At 39.4% G+C, this 20,441-nt stretch overlaps 1 protein-coding gene across 1 annotated transcript in view; it reads right to left on the reverse strand.

The window, feature by feature from the left end:
• The window catches only part of WDFY2 (WD repeat and FYVE domain containing 2), a 59,399-nt gene that overhangs the window by 17,334 nt on the left and 21,624 nt on the right, over window positions 1-20,441 (reverse strand). The window contains exons 2-3 of the mRNA XM_071448473.1: window positions 11,574-11,641; window positions 6,436-6,509 (exon numbers count right to left, since the gene is read on the reverse strand). Of these exons, the coding sequence (XP_071304574.1) occupies window positions 6,436-6,509; window positions 11,574-11,641 (142 nt within the window). The remainder of the gene's footprint in view (window positions 1-6,435; window positions 6,510-11,573; window positions 11,642-20,441) is intronic.

A 20,441-nucleotide genomic window follows, 5' to 3' on the forward strand; every position in this document is an offset into this window, starting at 1 on the left:
CCCAACCTGAACACTCAGGAATTGCAATATAAATATCTAAGAGACCCTCCCAGTTGCTCAGTCCAGACTGGGTAACAACAATACGTGATAGGAATGGAATGCATTTCAGGTTTCTGTTAAAAAGCCTCTCTTTGCTTCAGACAAACAGAAACCCAAATTTCTCTGTGTCCAGGCAAGAGCACACCTATAGGGACAGGCTCTGTTGTCTTGGTACTGCTGTTCAATTTCCAATATGGCTTTTGCATGAGGAAATGGCAGCTAAGAGTCTGCATGGCAGCCTCAGCTCCTAAAAAAGTCCCAGGTGGGTAAACTCACTGACCACCCTGTGTGGTCCTGTAGATTGTTTTGAAGAGGAAAGTTACTCAAAACTGGGGAAACAGAATGGCCACTACCAAACTCATGCAAGATCTCTCTGGAGGAAGCACTCAGGCAAAGGGTAGGTTTTGTGGCAGCACCACATGAAGTAGCTTTCAGAGAGCTGTCAGGTATCTATGTACACACATCATATATTTAGAGAAACACAAAGTAAAAAATGTAGGAGTGTAAAACCACATCATTTTAATAATTTATAGCAAACTACACAGAAACTCCCTGTGCTAATCTGCCTAGAGGACAAAAGAAGTAAAACCTAACTCATTTAACTTGAAATAGGATGGAAAACTAAAATAAACATTACAAACACAAGATAAGAGAATTTGATAAACATACAGTTGTGAAATGTTCTTGTGCACATGCCAAAAGCACTAGAGAAAACTGGACTTCAGAAGCCTACAGACTATGTTTAAGGCAAACCAAATGTTTAATGCAAAAGACATTCTAACCCCCAACAAGCCAGTATTTCCCCCCAGTTTCCAAAGTAGAATTTAAAAACAAGTCACTCTGGATTTTCTGTTGGGTCACTGCAGGTAATCTGCCTGGCCCTCAGCACCAGAATTATTCAAACACATCACATCTACTGCTTGGCACCAAGATGGAGAGGTTACAGTTACACATCCGTGGAACATCTACAGATCCCAGCTTCCAGAAAAACAACTGTGAGCGATTTGAGGCAGCTATGTATTCTGCTCTCTCTATGTTTCTGTTCATAAATTTTTTACAAATACATTCTCTTAAATTTCTCTCTACTTTATCTTCCTTTCCTTAATCTGCTCCAGCTCCCAGTAGGTTTCTCTGGCAGCTGAGGACTACAACGGGGAGTGTTACTTAAACAGCAGTAACAAATAAATTAAGTCAGCTAGATTTCTATACCAGGGTCACCTTAGCTCTACAAACCACAGAAAGTTTAAAATCTGCTATACCTTTCCAGCAACTAACAGGGGAACTTGTTTTCCTTAACCACAGCCTGAAGAATACTGTATCACCACATGAAATGCTTCACTACAAAGCCTATTTGAAGCAGGACCCTGTGCTAGAATGCCAACTTTCTGCTATTGTTACCTAAAGAGAAATTGCTCTAATTGCTGCAGCACGTGATGGGAAGATACGTCTGCCTTTCCCACCAGTTTGGCTGTCCTTGTCTCTGACTGCAGTGGCACACAGATGCTGGTGACTTCAGGTGGCATGTAGAGAGTGGATTGCATTCTCACTTTTATTTGCATTTTTCTCTCAATAAATTTGATGCTGCCATTCTGTTTTGTGATCCAAAGAGCCCTACAGTTTCATTGGAAGACTGAAAAGGCTTTTGAATATCTCCATTATAATACAATAAATCAAACACGTGTGGTTTGTAAGGTGTATCCAAGTATTGATTACCACTGTATTATTAAATATAAACCACAGTTATGTACTATCAATACACTACTCCATCCAAAATAAGGACAAATATAGTACAAGATAAACAGTTTCAGTTAACCTAAATACTGGATATATTTTTTTTCCCCTCAAAGACTTCTTGCATATAATTTTCTTCTTTGAAATCACATGATAATTTGGATGCATTTTTTAATCTTTCTGCAGGTCTCCCGCTCCCCTTTACAATCTCTTGTGTTCTTCCATTGCACTTATTGCCCTCTCCCTCTTCAGGCCAAATGCATTAGTTGTGTCACTAGGCAGGTAATTTAGCACAGGGCACCTTGCTCAAGAAATTCATGCCCTATTGCACATAAAATGTGTAATCTGCACTACAAAAACACCGACTACATCTCTTTAACATTGTACCAGCAGAAGCTGGGTTTTTTTTATCCTTGCCTACGTAGATGTTTTGCTCCTCTCAGAGCTGCTGACGCTCAGTTCTCATTAGGCAGCTTCTGGCTCTTCTTAATGAGCTGGAAAAGCTGGGGTCACCTACACAGCTCACTCAGTGCTTGTTAACAGAACAGAGAAAGACTTCTGAGTCCTGTGAAACCCTTTTGCACAGGAGGAGCTGGGACACATAAGAGCACTCAGGATGGTAAAACCAAACACCCTCCTTGCAGGGATTAAAAACAACTTTTCTGGCAAGATCACTCTTTACCCTTCAGAGGTGGTTTTGGAGCTACTTTACTCCCTTTTTGTCATAATTAAAATGTTAATGCTCAGTCTTGCCTGTTTCAGTTGAGCTTATTATTACAACAGCAACTTGGTACCATGAAAGTCTTCACAAAGACAAAGGAGAATTCTTGAAGACTGTCAAAATCTAGCAGTCCACTTTGTACAAAGACTCACAACTATTCCTTTCTGTAGCACACCTCCTTCATACTGAAATACATACACCCACCACAAACTTCTCTTGAGCAAAAGACTTCTGTAAAACCTCGCCCTAGAAATAGTATCAGCATCTTGTTTAAATAATTCAGAGTCCTTGGCTATGGGGCTGAGCAACATGGTCCAGGAGCTAAGGAAGATCCATGCCTTCCCAGAGCTCCATGTATGGAGAACTCTCCTTAAGCAATTGAATCCATTTCTGAGTTAGTAATCTTTATATATTAGTTATGTGTTACCCATGCATAGGCTAGCTCCCACCCTGGGGAATTTACAGTCTGTTCTTTGATAGATGATGCCATTTTGACAACACACTACAGATCTCTTTATAGGCTTGACTTTATCCTGTTAACACAAGTGACTGACTGCACTCTCAGGTCTTCCAGAGAACAAAAAAAACCTACTTGAGAAATGGAAGAGAATGAAAACTCCTAAATCTTCTGTCAGACGGGGAAAAAAAACAAGCCTCTATAAACAATGACAGCATTTTCACTTTATTTATTATATAATTTCATTTCATTTCTTGAGGTAAAAATTACTAAACTCCCTACAACAGCAGAAGGGAAGGTTGTACATCAGCAGGTAGAGCCTGACTCAGTCTCAGGTATTCAAAATACTGCTAATGGTCAAACTGGTAGACAGCTGCAAGATCAGATGAGGTGGAAGATGAATTTATCTTAATAAGTACCATCTCCAAGGACAAATTCTAAAGGGATTATTCTGGTGCCCTGTTGTCCTTGTGGCTCTGCTGAAAGTATGTAACAGCTTCATACAGACTTAGGCATGGTCAGCAAAAAAAAGAGAAATTTATTCATCTTCAGCTACCTAAAAACTAAATCCCTCATTTCAATCTCCCCAAAAATGAAGAAAGAAATTTATGCCATTTCATAATGGTTTCTAGAAAAACGAATGTGGGTGCATCCAAAGACAATTAATCTCTGCTCTTCTGGCTGCAGAACCTAAAGCTTAACTTTATCTAGGAAACGAGTTTTCAAATGGATGAAAGAGGTGAGAAGTCTCATCTTCGCAGTGGAAGTCTCCTGTTTATTGCAAGTAGAAGACCCTTCTTCTGTTTCTTGTGCTATCTTAAGAACCTTGTAGCCATTAAAGTATGTTTTTTTCCAGTTCTGAGCAAGGAATTTATGTCCAGGATAAAGTTGTTTGGCTTCCAAAAGGGATTTCAAGCAGTCCCTAAGATGTCATTTCTTCTCAAAAAAAGATTTGCCAACTGTAAAAAAAGCAGATCACAGAAAGTTTGGGTTTTTCACATTAGGTGCCACCACTCTTCAAGCAAGATGTTAGACAATCTTTACTTGAGATAATGGTGTGCTGTGCTGCACAAACGTTTGTGCAGCCCCCGTGCTGAGAAGTGACAAAAGGTTAAAAACAATCTCTTCTTCTCTGTAGAAGCAGAACTTGCTGCCTTGTTTCACAAAAGAGGTAGCCATACAAGCTCACCGCAGGTGGCTTTGCTGGAACTTCTTTCTGTGCCAACAGTGCTGCCTGTCCTTCTCAAAATGCAGAATATGCACTCCTGAGGTGCCACACCTATAACCAAAATCCATACAGCTTACAAAAATTTCACATTGAATAAAAAAGGCAGTTCCACTTTCTTATCTCCATTTACACCAGGAAGTACTTCCTTGCACTGTTAAAAAAAAATAATTTAAGATTATGTGTCACTCTCATGACTATCAGCTCACAGCCCTTACCAGGAATCCTTTCATTCTACCCAAAGTGAAGGTACAGAATAATTGTCAGAGTTTTATTGGTATGGTTGGATGGTTTTTCTGTTTGGGTTTTTGTTTGACCCTGCACCCAGCAGCCAAGTGTGCTGGGCATTACAGAAGTACTAATGTGGAGCAGCTGACTAATTCCCAAATATTTCAAGCTGCTCAAGCAAATTGCCTGTACTTTCCATTTAAGGAAATTAAAATAAGGGTACTAAGGTCACCTTGCTGCAGTAAGTTCTCTTATTTTGTGGTCAATGTGCCCTGCTTATGTATTCTTCTGCTAAACTAATCATCATAGCTGGGCCGAGGAAAAAAAATTTATCCTTTCCTCAAGAGGGTGGTTGTAACCCCTGTTCAAGTATCTGGGGGTGTTCTCTATGCTCCAGTATTTCTGGGATTTGAAAACAGGGCTCCCCTTGCTCATCCATTCCCATGTCCACCACTTCTTGCAGCACATTACAGTTGTGGCTACTCTTAGGTCGTAGGTTTGCTACAGATGAAAAAGTCGTAGGTTTGCTACAGATGAAAACATTTCATCCTTTGTACAAATTTTTGGAGTGCATTTTTTCCCTACCACACAAGTGCTTGCAGCTTACAGAAGACTAAATCAAGCAACACAGACAAGCACTTCCCCCTTCCTATATACTCGTATGCAGAAGACTGGGAAAAGCAAAACCCAGCTTTGCAACAAATAGAATCTGCCTTAGATGTGGCAATGAAAACCTATAAATATCCAAAGTCACGTGTAGGTTTATCACCTGCATATCTCATTTACCTTCATTTACCTTCAGCTCATTTTAGCTTCAGAATGGAAAATATTTGACCCCATTTACTCTGAAGCATCCTCTGACTCTTCAAAACAAAATGCCCCCCAAGATGAAGGACACATCCCCATCATGCCAGAGTATTTAAATACCTTATTTACAGTTGCCCTCACGTTCCTCAAAGGCATGGTGAAAACAAAAGTGCCTAGTAGGACCAGCAAATTTCAGCTATTTCAGAGTGGGAAGGAGAGAATTTCAGAGGTGCAGAGAATTCTCTGGAATCTGTCCCATCTTCTAGATACAAAAGGAAAAATCTCCTACAGGCACACAAAACTCTGCTACTAGGCATTAAAAGCTTTATAGGTCAAAACCTTCACATCTTTGAGGGAGCTACAGACAACAGCTGAAAGGGTCACATCCCCTGTCCCAAACACCATACTGGCTTTAGTGCCAGACAGCTGCCCTTCTATCAGCCTGAAAACACTCATTCAGTTATAAGGCCCATAAGGCAGAGATAAAAGCAGAAAAATCTGAAGTGATGGTAAACTGATTTTAAACTGGAAGAGGAATCTATTGATGAGGCATAAGTGAAAAATACCTCTGACCCATGACTCTTCCACTCTTCCGAAGTGATACAGCTTTTTATTCATCATCCCACAAGAAAAACCTGATTAATAAGGTAAACTGCTACCCTCTATCAGAGATCTAACAGACACACTCCTCTTTTAATATCCTACTTCCTTTCCACACATCTCTATCTCATATGTTAATGAGCCAAATCTCTCAGCAACCTCACTGCCAGTTAGAAGCAACTCCTCTGAAGGGAGAGGAAACAAAATTTGAACTCTGAAGTTTGGAAAAGCAGATAGACATGGAGCAGAAATCCACCTTCTGCCTCTAAGAAGATGATTTTTTCTCCTCTTAATTGCTGCTTTAAGAAACTTTGGTATCATGTAATTAACAAGTCACTTAAATTTAATAAAACAACAGCTGTTTTTCTGTGTTATTTTTTTAAAAGTTATGCAAATTAAGACAGTTTGTTGACTTGCCCAATAAATACAGTAAACCCCACTCAATCTCTTTGTGGAAGCTGGCATAAAATTTTTAATTATCTAACATTTTCTGTACTACAGATTTAGTTCCACTATCATTAAAAAGTCTGTCGCCCAAACACTAGGCAAAAATATTCTCACCACATCATCACACACATACTTCTCAAAAAGGAAGCATTTCAACTAGAAATCTTTGGATGTACTTACTGAGATTGTACCATTGTCTAGACCTATGGACAGCCTTCTGGTTTCCGGGTTAAAAGACATGCATGAACATGGAGCTGAAAAAAATGAACATGTTGATGAAGTTAACAAAACTGTGATTCTCATTTTCTTGAAGTTCTGGAAAGCCTAAAATTAGCTAACATGCTTTATGATGCTGTGCAGCATTTTGAGCTTACCAATATACAAGCATTAAAATAAATGTTTTCTTGCAATTCATTCAACCCTATCCTATTAGGACATGGAAAAATAGCTACTTCTTGCTCCAGTTCCCTAATTTTTTTTCTTACTAGTTATCTGTAAACAAGCCTTTCATTTAAGAGGAATGGTGCTGCTTTGATATAACAGGCACTTGACATTTCAGTATAAGTCAGAGATTACTTAGCTGAATAATTTAGTTTTTTACATTTGCCTGAACTATGCTGACAATAAAACAAAACACTACATTATGTCAGAGGCTTGCATCCTACACCTGCAGTAAAAAAATTTCCCAGTAGGAATCAACATATCAACTAATTTTAAGGACAGAATTCAACTGTCCCCTACTCCAATCCCATCACAGACAGCACTATGACAGTATCATGTACTATGGTCAAAATAATTTATCTAAAACTAGCCATTGCTTGATTACATTGATATTACTCTAATAAATATCAAGACTTATCCTGAAATTGCACACAAGATGGTCACAGTATGCTCCCTCAAGGATCTGGCAGGATTTGTATCCAGGATAATACCAGGTTTCCTCGCAAGAATTCAAGAGCTGTGCTTGGTTTAATTGAAAAATTGTGAAGTTACATTCAGAAAGCAGGAATTGCTTTTACTACCCAACACAGCACCATGCAGCTGGGAATCCTGCTATCCCAACAGAAACCTTCAGGAATTATTTTTCAGGAGCAATTCCTAACTGCAGCTAGGATAACAGTATGAGTTATAAAGCTTTATAAACCATATTCTTATGATAAATACAGAGTACAGTCAGATGCACTTTTAGTTCTGCTTTTCTCCCCCCTCTTGGTTTCCACTGTCCATTGTGATTGCTCGCATGTTTGTGTTACTAACAAGCTTGGAGTCCTCTCTTTTGTGATCCAGTATCTTCTCAATTTGTGAAATGTCTCTCTTAGGACTAAACAGTCCATAGCTCAGCAAATCTTCCTTGATAGTTTAATTGGCAGCAAAGCTATATGAAGAAGAGTCAATGTTGACTGTGTAATAAAACTTGTTCCACTTTCAGTATTGACTCCCTCTTGAAATGTTTCCTGGAGGACAAGTACCATAAACAGAAAGCCCATCAGATCCACATCCAGGCAGCCACCTCAGTTTATTCCTTTCCTGGAAGGGCTGACTGAACTGAATCAATTAAAAGGCTTCAGTTCAAGGAAACTACACAAAGGAAACAATTAAATCCTAGTAACAGTGACAAAATTGCTCCTTCCTGTACCTCTCCCTTAGAAAAGGCAAACTGGAATCACCCCGTCCAGAAGTGGTGCATTACTATTATACTGAGGCTTCTATGCCTGTAGCAGAATAAGAGTTGTAGGAAAAAAATGGACAGAAAACTCTCCAATTCTAAGCATAATAAACGTCAAATAAGTTTAAAGGCACTTAATGCCAGAACAGGTATATCACACAGCAGCTTTTAAATGCTGGACACTGGGCATACATTGAAAGAGCTACCAGTATCAATGAAGGCAATGAGCAGCTCACTGAGAAGTTGCCTAAGGTAAAATAATTATTTGAAGTATGCTTTTCCCAAACACTTCAGAAGCAAATGATGCAAACAATTGCTTGACACAATTGCAAAAGAAGTAACTTCTGAATTCCATACCTGTGTGTACACAGTCATAGCAGCGTCAAGATACTTATTTTGCTATAATCATATTTCCCAAGGGAACTCTTCGGTAACATGTGCACTTAGAAAAATCATTATGACAGCACTAAAATTATGTCCATACCAACTATGATGTAGTCAGTTATGCTACTTGTAACAAGATTGCAGCTTACTCTGGTAAAATTAAGACAATATTCAGGTACTTTAGCACTTAGGCACATTAAAAAGATGGGAAGAAAAAAAAAAAGAAAAAAACAAAACAAAACCCTGAAACCTTAAGCTTCTGAGATATTTAAGACCCTTAAAAAACCATATCCAGGAAAAATAATAGCACTCTGAAGACTCTCTACTTAAGAACTTAGATATTATTTAGATTTCAGATTGGAAAAAGATTCATCTGAACTGCTATGGAGGACAAGCAGAATATTCCTGATGCAGAAGTCTGGCTGCAGTCTTTTCTTAATACAGGGCAAATACATACTGATTTTTTGCCTTTAGAAAATGAAATATAGAGGGAAATCACAATTACATATTTCATGCTCTCAAAAGCATGTCACCTTCGTTAGAGGCTGACAGAATCAGAAGAGAAATAGAGACTTTGTCCCTGCAATTTCTGGGACTCCCCTCTGAAGTGCCTAAACATGACACAGTTTGAGACCAAAGGAGCATGTTTTGCATTGCAGTTGTTTCACCCTCCTGTTCAAAGCAAAGTGTTAGCTACGAAAACCATCATAAGACAAGCAGCACATTATCTGCCTCAAAGACTGGATACTCCATTGTTCACCAGTACAATAAATCTTTTACTCCATTCCACATCTGTAATAGGTTTTTTTGGTTGCATTTAGGTCTTTTTGTGTGTTTTAGTTTTGTTGGTTTTTTTATTGGAAAATTTTACTTGACTCTTGACTACAATTTCTTTACCTTTCATAAATTTGTGTCTGCTAAGCTGTTTTTTTAATCCTCTGCCCAAAGTGACAAATCTAACCATGGTTACACCTGTAATCAAGAGTACACATCTAACCAGGGTTACATGTTTACAGAGGTCTGTTGTTAATTAGCTGTTGAGACAACGCTGGTGCAAAGGAAACGGATTAGCAAGGTTTCAGCTGGAGCTCTTTTCTTTCTCATGAGCTGGAGATGACGATCAAAAATATGGCCACTGTGCTGCCCAGAATTTTTTGACCACAGAATCACCCACAGGCAGGACATAAAACTTTCCCAATTAGGAGAAATTCTACCTCTAAGCTCAGAAGAGATCTATAGTCTTGGCCTTTTTTACCATTAGGTATTTAATGATTTTGACATTCAGAATGCAGTGATGACCCTGTTTGGGTGCAGAACTTGACCAAAGCACATCACTGACTCAACCCAACTCCTCATCCTTCTCATTTCCTAGAGGAGCTAGTCTGCAAACTCAGTTATTGAGGCTACCTGATATCAAATCATAAAATAGATTGGGTCACACATCACCACAGTCAGTCACAACTCATGCTAATGGGGTACCTAGAGGTAGGACTGCCACTCACAGCTTGCTAAGCAGCACAAAGGCACCGTTGTGCCTACTACATTTTTACACAAAGAAACTCTCAGCAGTCATTGTTCTTTAAACAACAAAACCCAGTATGAACCTAAAGCAGAGCACCATCAAAAAGGTGATCAATACAGAAACAGACAAAACCATCATTTCCAGTCAAGTGCAGACTTGTACAGATTCTGACTCAGAGCCCTTTCTATGATTTCCAAGCTTAGAGGCATGACTGATTGTAATTGATTCAATTGTTAATTATACCTGATGATTCTTGAAATTGTTGAATAACACAATATAATTTCAATATCTCATGCCTCAAATGCTTACCAGCCTATGAAGTGAAGGAGCACTGTCAGGTCTTCAAATCTATGAAGGAGCTTTGAAATAGTCCCCATTCAGTGGAACTGGATCTACTCCATCATTTCCACTGAAACAGTTATTACTGGCAATAACACAGCTTTGCTAAGACCAGAGGAGAATCTAATGAGATTCAAATATGCAAATGCATACAAAAATATCACATGGGAAAAGAGAAGTCTCAATGCCAAATAGCTAGAAAGGCCATTTCATAACAGTTTGGCTGGGGAAAGCAAACCTCTTAGGACCAGTCAGGGGAACTCAGGCCACTGCCAGTGATCATGACAGAGCTCCAGAGACTGCCACACCATTAGCTAGTTCCCAATACCTTCTTGGCAAAATCTTGAGCAGAAAGTACCTTTGAGGATTGACACGTTCTTATGAGCTAGTCCATCAACAAAGGAGGATGAGGGGTCCCCCTCTCTACCAAATTGTTTTCTTAAAACAGGCAAATACCTTGGCTGCCCTAGAATCCCAAATTGATGTTTTTCTACTAAAACTTACACCTATTAAATATTTTAGCTATCATGGAGACAGATGTTTTTTACAAATCTACCTATCTTAGCTTAAACTAATCCTTTCTCCAGACAGTATGAGTACCTCCATGAGACCTGATATGTGCTCCCCAATCTGGATTTAAGGTCAGCTTTACAAGCTTTCCAAAGACAGGCTAACCCAGCACATCTAATTGAAGCTGACTGAAGAGCATTAGCATATGCCTGCCTCCGATGACCTACAAAATTATATTCCTGCACTCAACACAGGGGTTACAGCAAACAGCAAGGGCTGTCATTTCTTCAACTCTCTCTTGGGAAAATGGACATTGATCTGCAGTTTCTCAAAGCATGAACACTCTCTTTGGGAGAGGAGACATAATGGAGGGATCCATCAGGGAAATTTGGTTTTCCACGTTCAATTGCAAAGGTAAAATGATTCTGCTTCTAAATTGGAAGAGGTGCCTTCCCTGTCTAGTATCCTCTCTATCACATTAGGTGCCATGGAATATTAAGTTCTTACCAAATAAAACCATTTACCATTGCACTCTAATGGACTGAGCACACACAGTAGGAAGGGCAGAGTGATTTATACCGGAGACTTACAAAGCTTTATGGACTCCATTAGGGGCAGAATGCAAGACCACATTTTGAGTTCACATATTTTAAAACCTGTGTTTGCATTAAATGCTCATCCCTTGCTAACATGTCTGTCAGCTTTTACTGCTGTAATCTCTGCTGGCTCTCAGAAGCATTAGCATGTAACTTTGTAAAGCTTCACCAGTACCAAGAGGATTGTTAAAGAATAACATTTGATACAGAGATGTAAGCATGCAAACAGTCATAAGCATGAAGCTCCATCAAAACTACTTTGCAAATCCACAGTAGATATTGAACATCTCCTTATACTTACATGGCATTGCATGGTATATACTGGGCCAGTACTGCCCACTGTCTCTCTTCAGCCAGACACGAACTGTTCTGTAAAAGAAAAAGCACTACATATGAGGAAGAATTAAAAAATAATCATGACTGAATGAAAGCAAAGTGGTCATGATGAATGTACAACATGTTCTTCAAAATTAAATTATTTTGCTGAGAGGGAAAGTAAACTTGTGAACTCCTACACCAGCCTGATACATCAGCCTCAGATTAACCCCTGTAAGGTGGTAAGGGTTGACTCCTTGGTTCCATTCAGTATTCAACAACTTGGCTAAACATATCTCAACAATATTTGGAAACTGCTAGGGCTTTTAGTTCTTTGCTTTACAAGGACTTTAACATGACTGTTCATTCAAGGCTCCACGTGAGAATTTGGGGCAGCACAGGTAGCCCAGTAGAGCATTCCTGTATCAGTGCTTCCAGTCTCTGCAGAAACCTTCCCCCTGCTCTCAGGGTAGGCCTTGGCCCATCTGCTGCCTGTTGTTTCATTGTTCTGCTTCAGGAAAACCCCTAAAAAAAAGAAGGAAGTTCTGAAATTTTCAGCTGCTTATTACTAAGGTTATGTCCATTTGTGCCAAAAATGACCTCTCCAGCTTCAGGACCTTTCCTCTCCTCCATGCATGCAGAGTGCTATCACAAGAAGCCACTGAGCACAAAGAAGCCAAACTTATCCTTCTCTGAAGAGGATGACAAATGTGTCAAGCAGTCTTGCAGGCCTCCTCTGCCTCATCAGTTTGGAGTTGGTGTCTTTGAATAGAGGCCCTTAGAATCACACAATGCTCCCTACAAAGACATCAGCAGTTTCCTCTCTTCTAGGTCTTCCCAATGTATCTCAGGATTACTTTTGCTTTCTCATAATCATATTATATTGTCAGATGCCTTTTACTCAATCCATGACCTTCAGAGATTTGAGACAATTGTTGCTTGTTTCTACAGCAGAGGATCTGAACTGATGCACCATCTAGGTCATTAAATATTTATTATTTCAGCCCTCATTATCATTTGCTTCTTTTGGTCCAGTCTCTGAAGCCTCCTTATACTTGAAGCTCTCTCTTAACTTCAGTTCATCAATTAATTTCATCAAAACATGTCTAGTAACAGTGTGAACAGTTAAAGCAGCATTAACCTCTTGTTTCTGCATAGCCTACTGTCACCTCACTTACAGCCCCCTGTTCCTCTAATTACTGTTCCTCTAATCCTTATATCTAGTGTTAACCAGAAAACTCTCCATATAATACTGTATTCATGCTTTATTGATTTACATTGAATGTATTAACCTTCTCTAGAAAACATAGTTATCCAAGCATATAGATTTTGACCCAGCATCCACTTCTATTCAGTCTTTTCCATCAAAATTATTATGCAACAGCAAATGCAGGAGGGATCTAAAAAACTATTGTTTCTATAACTTGCACTTGATACTATTAAGAAAAAAGAAACAAGCAAGAATGGCTCTTTCCAGTACATGAAACATGGAAATACAGCTTTCGGTAAAGACTGCATGATCATTTCTATTGTTACCTCATTTCATTCAAAAAGAAGATTGCAGCCCTCTTTAGTCAGTACAAATTCAGAGCAATGTCATAATACAAGAAATACATCATAAAGGAATATAAATTGATCTAAGGCATTACATACACAAGTATAGTCTGAATTGAGATGCCATGCATAATAAAGCAATTCAAGAACTAGTAATCTAACCTTCAAACTTCAAACTAAAGGCTGTATCACTTTGTCTTCCTGTGTTGCTTATGTCCAAAATCAAGTATCTGCTCATCTTAACCTGCCTTCAAACTCCTTTTACAGCAAATAATTCTGAGACCTTGTATATTTGGGAGCTACACAAGCTGAATCATTGTAGAAATATCTCAACAGGGTATGTTGCTCTAAAAACTAACCCTTCACTGGGTTAACAAGTCCCAAGTTTAGAAAGCTCTCACAAATTATATGAAACATGTAACATTCATTATAATTATGTCCTAAGTCTAATGGCCTTTTTGTGTTGAACACAGCAGCAGCTCTGAAGCAAAGCTGCCAAAACATTTTGTAAGGCACAATTCACTGGCAAATAACAAGGCTGATGTATCTTTGATGGTGAGAGGGACAGACAAACCCTTCTGTCATTTCTCCCCACAGCTGACCATAGTTGTTGACCAGAAGCTCTAGATGCACATCAACCACTCAGTTTCCCAAATGGATGAGCTCTTACAAATGTGTTTGTCCTTACAAGTGAGGTCATTGTGGCAATGAATGAGTGTGCACAAAAAAATAATGGGATGAATCACAGGGAGCTGAAATAACTGAATATGAAACTACCCTGAGGAAATGCACCTGTGAGAGACCTGCCTTTCTTGACCATCCCAATCTAGGTATTCAAGTGCTATCTGTTTCAAAATCCCCAGGCTTCAACAACATTGCCCTTCATCTCCACTCTGACACTCCTGCAAATAATAAATCCAGTAGAACATCTTACAAATAATTCAGCTTGCTAGGAAAGAAGAACAGATCTTTCAAAAGCTGCAGGAAATAAAAATGAATTTTATGTGCAAAAATGGCAATAATTTGAATGCTTTGGGTTGGTTTTGTCATTGTTTATTAAACTGTACCCACTGCAGAATTTCTAATCAATTTGACAGTTACATGAATATAGGCCTCTTCTATAGGTACACAGTATGCTCATTTCTTAGTGTAGTCAAATATATTTCCATTCAAGGACTAAATCATGTGACTAAATGACAACTAAATGAGAAACAAAGCATTATAAGAATAAAAATACTATGAAAAGATGCCATCTAACTGTAAGGTGTGTGAAAAGAAACATAACCAGCAAGTCAGTTCATGCAACTCTTTAGAGAAATAAGTATCTCCCCTGTAAATGATCTGAAGTAAAAGAAAATAAAAGATCTGGCTAACAATTTATTTTAAAATTAAGGATTATTACTATGCATGTCTTTAAAGCAAACATTTAAAAATGATATTAAGCATTATTGTGGATTTCCAATATCTATCTATAAGTTCATGTAAAAGCATGAAAGTTATTCCTTATGTCGGGATATGATGACTCAGAATTTTCTTCTCTTAAAGATCACTGACATAGAAAAAGCATTTTATTGAAAGAAGGAAAACCAACCCCAGTTCAGCAGCCTTTTCTAGGTAACTTTTTCCCAAAGTAGAATTGGGCTAACGAATAAACCATACCAACGACTCAGTTTGGGAGAAGCCAAATGTTCTTGGAAGAGCACATCCTTTTTCAGCTGAAGTTCCACACATTTCTATATACGTTTTTTACAGAATACTACCTACTAGATGTGAAACTCAGAGCTGTCGGAGCTTCTAAAGAATGCAAAGAAAAAAAACCCCAAGAATGAATGAAAATAAGCTTTTTTTATGGATATCCAGCATATGGAGTACTTGCTGTTTGCATGGTTACTGGACTTAAAGATGCACCCACCTGGGTCAGGATTCATTCTTCAGCTGCTCTAGAGTGATTCAGTCAGCATCACCATGGAAATGAGTTGTCCCTTCATTTTGTTGCCAGCAAATTGACTTGGGAAGATTTTTAGAAGCTGTCAAATCGATGGATATTCTTCTAGTCTTTTCATAACAGAGATGATTTATTTTTAAATGAGACAGGCTATATAGAAATAATTCTGCCATACAAAAGACAGGCTATGTCTTCATATATTAAGGGGATGTGAAAATTGCCAATTTTAAAAGAAAAATTGCTTCACTCTGTTATGATGAAGAGAATGTGCTAAGGTCCAGGTGGCTGTGGATGTAGCAGCAGGTCTCAAGCACACTGCCAGGCTGTGTAGGAGGTGAGCTCACTTGGGCACCTACTACTCATGCAGGTGCCCATGTCAACAGCAGCACATCCACCTCGGTGTGGCAGCTCTGTGCATCACCATCTACAGAAACTTATTCAGTCACTGGTATCTCATTTCTGATAAAAACAATCTGTTCATACAAACCCAACTTTGTTCATCTAGGCTGCAGTGTGCCTCGTGAAAATGTGCACAATGCTGCCAGGTTGGATGCAAGATTCTCTGCTCTAATCCCTACTCTGGCCTGAGCAATCACCTCACTGCTGGAAAACTCAGTGTTGCTTGGAGTGCTGGAGTTGAGTTGCTGTGAGTGACTCACAGCAGGGCTCCTGTCTTTCCTCCTTTGTGCCTTGCATGAAACACTGGTGTTGCACACAGTACAGACATACTGATGTGTCAAAACACTGGCCCAAGATGTTTGCATGTTGCAATACTGGGAAATCTGTGGTAGGGAGATCCATTACCTCAAGAAACAAGATCCCTATAACACTACACTTCTCCAGAATATCCATAAACCCACCAGTTCTAGTTTCACAGTTTGAGTGAGCAAACCTAATATATCTGCTTCCCATAACAGATCCTTCCTCTCCTCTTCATTTTTTTTCCTTTTTCACTTCTGTCTTTTTAAAAGTTTCTCTTTGATGAGATGCACTTCTGTACTATTATCACCTTCATGCCCCAGACATACTTCAGAGGACAACACAGCAGAGGTAACCCTCAACACATACAATTTACTACATCATTTCATAGGTATTCTTGGGAAATTGTTTCAAATGGCATTTTAATGTAGTCCTTATTGTTTGTACCTTGGACCATGTACTGCAGGATTATTTTATCTCTTGTTTTGCTGAGTGACCAAAACCACTAAGCATCAAATGAAATGTGAAATTATTTTAAAGTTTTTTATTTTATTATTTTATAGTTTTATTCTTATTTGTAGCGAGGACACAAATTACAGAGGTACAGAAGCTTTAATCTGTCACTTTCTAAAGTCATCAGGCTTATTCAGAGACTCTTTGCACATTACAGCTCCTTGGGAAAGGGGGATATGTCAACAGTGCAAATGACATGGTTAAAAAGAAATGCCCAATGGACATTTTCAGGGGCAATAATACTGTCCACTGTTCTAACTACAGAACTGATTTAACAGCATTTCAGAACAGCTTTGAAAAAGGAAAAGGAGTACACTAAACTATTGTGGAAAGCCCTTTAAAATACTCCTCCAACTATTCATTGATAGAAGAAACAAAAAGATATTATGACAATGTTATTTAAGCATTAGTGCAATCTGTGAGGTTTCAGGCATATCTAATAGAGTACTAGCACATGTTCTTACCGTCAATACACTGAAGACTTCTTTAGTGTTGAAAAGAAACTCCACCTATTCCTAAATATCCAATAACAGACAATTCAGAAGTATTCAAAAGACATGTTTCTGTAGAAACCAAATATCTGCATTTGTGACAGCAAAAGCTCTACCTGATGTCATTAAACAAACATGACAATAGTAGCTTTTGAAGTCCAAGTACACCACTGATGGCTTTATCACCTTTAGCAGGGACACACTGCCATTAGAAGTAGGATGAGAAAAATTATTTAACAACTGCATAAACTGAATTATACAGTACTATAAATCCCTCAACGTGTCCAGAGACTTGTTGCAGAGATGGGAAGAGATTCTGACTTCCCCTGCTTAGTGACATGGAACCCTACTGTGAATAAAGGATCTTTCATGCTTAGTGGCAGCTCAGGAACCACTGCCATTGTACTGAAACCACTGATGAGGAGTTCCATCTCTCCAATAAATTTTGATAGAAAGTATTTGAAAGTAAAAATCAAAACCAGAAGTAGTTTCTGGGCCAGCTTGCATTTCAGAGAAAACAATAGAAATGTAATAGCAGAGTGTCAAAGCCTCAGGCAACAAGAGGACTTTTTCCTAACCGTCCTTATCCTATGTCCTCCTAAATGAAAAGCAAAACAAAAGAAAAAAAATCAAGACAAAACCCCAGTAGTCCCACACCACCCCCACCAAACCCAACACCAAAGGCCCAGGGAAGTGCATGACTGTCTCCCACCCAGACTCACCCATACCAATTCCCACACAACTATCACACAACTGTGATGGAGGGTTCTGCATAAACCCTGAAATGCTGGGGTACATTCCAGATGCCACCTTGTTTTCCCTGGTTTTGATGAACAAATGTGTGATTTCAGCTGAACTAGCTAAAGATTGACTGGACTTATTCTGTGACTGAGGCCGGGTACAGCTATGCAGCCACACTATAAGAAGGATATAAAGCTATTTAGAGAGCATGCAGCAGAGGCCATATGGGTGGTGAAGGGTCCTGGAGGGGAAGCCACATGAGGAGTGGCTGAGGTCACTTGGCCTGCTCAGCCTGGAGGAGATTGCAGGGGGACCCCATAGCAGTCTACAGCTTCCTGCCAAGACAAAGTGGAAGGGCAGGTACTGATCTCTTCTCTTACATGGCCAGCAACAGAACCTGAGGGAATGACATGAAGCAGAGTGAGGGGAAGTTGAGGTTGGATATCAGGAAAAAGTTCTTCACTGTAACAGGCTCTCCAGGGAACTGGTCACAGCACCAAGCCTGCTGAAGTTCAAAAAGCATTTGGACAAAGCTCTCAGGCATGTTGTGTGATTCTTGGAGTGTCCTGTGCAGGTCCAGGAGTTGGACTTGATGATCCTTGTGAGTCCCTTCCAAGCCAGGATACCCTATGATTCTGTGATCACTGTAGATCTGGTCTAGGGTCTTTTATATTACAAAAGGGCAGGCTGAGGTTCTGAAATAAAGTGTAAGAGCTACAAGTCCAGGAAAGGGGGAAAATGTATGGGGAAAAGATTAAAAAGTTCTGAAGGATGGACTGTTTTACAGAGGTTCTCTCTTAGCACTGATTACATAAAGGCATTTCTAGAAGATAAAATATCCTCATGGTAACCTTGGTCTGTAACTCATCATTGGGCTTCCCATAAAATGGAAGTATTTTGAATAATGATAAGATACTCTGTATCTGTATTTTGAATAACTGAGAATAATTTTGAATAATGACAGATACTCTATATCTCTCAAGTCCTGCAACAAAGCCATAGAAGCAGTAAGATCTGACTTCAAGATGAACCTGGGCCAGCTCCCAACAGCCAGCACCTTTGACATCCTGCTGTTGTATCCAAAACACTGCTGCCATTGTCACCAATCCAGGAACCCTCATACACAAAGCTCAGAAGCATCAGAGAAACAGGATCACAGCAAGGAGGGTGAACCACGCAAGGACTTCACACAGCCCTGGATGTGAACAGCACAGGGAGCACACCAAAACCCGTGTGCTGGAGGCAGCTGGATCTCTGAGCAGTAGCTCAGCCACCAGCTGTGAGGAAGGAAGGAGTCTCATGAGCACTTGAACATTCAAGTGCACTGTTGATCCCACCCAGTGATATAAAAAAAAACATTGCACAAAACAGAGTGCCAAGCAAACAGGCAGATGGACTGAAAGGCAGGATTTTTTTCACACAAAGCATACTAAGCAGTCAAACCATGCTTAATAAGATGTTTCCCTATTTAATTCATGCTGCTGTAACTAAATGCAGATGCACATTGCATAATAGGGAAAATGTCAAAGTTTAGGTAGGTTATATGCAGCTAGAGGATTGCATGGGTTTCTCAGGGTGTTATACCCATCAGTTGTACTTAGACCTCAGAGAAATCGAGACAATTTTATTTAACACAGTTATGGTTTACATAGAAGGTTTTTCGGGTATTTTGTGGGAAGTTACTAAAAACCAAAGATTTATAGGAGACAGTATCAGGGGAAATTAATTTTTATGACCTAAAAAAAAAAAAAGAGATAGCAACATGACAGCTTTACTACTCAGCTGTGAAACAGTTTCTACCCATTTTTCAGTTTTCTGGACAATAAGCAATGCAGTTCAGTGATTTTTCCAGTTAGCTGACTACACATGCCTGGGAGCAGTGCAAGCTCTGCTCTTCAGGCCTGGGACAAAAATCACATTCTGACCAGTTTCCACTTTGGAAACTTTGGTTAATAGAGACCCAAAAAATGAACCAAAAGTCACAACCACAGAAAAATGCTCCCTTACATTGAGGTTACTAGAACGAGGTTCAGAGAGCCAAGCTGCCTCAAGTCTTCAGCAGCTCCACAAAATCAGTTCTCATCATGAATCATAAGAAGCAGTGTAGTGACTACACCACCTCCCAGCTGTAGGGAAGCTAATTTTTTCTGAAAATGCAGGTAAATGCAGGGCTGGAGTTCCCAGTGAGCATGAATCTACAGCTTTGGAAAGAATTAAACAAGCGTTACATCACATTGGGACTTCTTTCAAGCAAAGTTCCAGAATTACCTCCTCATTAAAAATTGTGGACCAGTCTTCCTTGCAGATCTTTGGGGTAACAAAATGCTCTTCATCTCTCTCTTACCCACAGACCTCCTTCACCCATACTCCACCAAATGATTTCCCTCCCAGAACAGATGCAGCTTTGGAGCTGCCTGTACGGTTCAATTCCTGTTTGCATTCAGGAAGCATAAACACACAACCTTTTGAAGGTAATTGCATTGGATGATTTAATTATTGCAATCCAATTACTTTCACCTCCTTCCCACATTCAAATGTTTCAGTAATGGAAGTTATTAGAAAGATCCTCATTAGATTAAAATACAGACCTGCTATGCAGTAAGTGACTCAGTGGAACCATGCTAAAAATACCCAGTGGATACAGAACTTGCAAGAAAGAAACTCTGCTACACCCCTCTAAATTGCCCATGTAGCAAAGGTGAAGAAATAGAACCCACCAGGTCACTGTCCTCCTTCCAGCTGCCTGGTTGGAACATCTGTCCAGCAAAACAACACTTTTTCTCCAAAAATCCTACGGGCTATCAACTTATTGATAATTTTTAAGTCTTGCATGCTTCACTCTGCTCAAAAATGAATGCATTATACAATTGATAAAAAAGTGGATCTGTGAAGTGAAAGCTGAACATACTAA

Source organism: Agelaius tricolor, unplaced genomic scaffold (assembly GCF_023055355.1).
Source record: "Agelaius tricolor isolate 1412-34295 unplaced genomic scaffold, bAgeTri1.0.p SCAF_26, whole genome shotgun sequence".
Lineage (NCBI taxonomy): Eukaryota > Metazoa > Chordata > Aves > Passeriformes > Icteridae > Agelaius > Agelaius tricolor.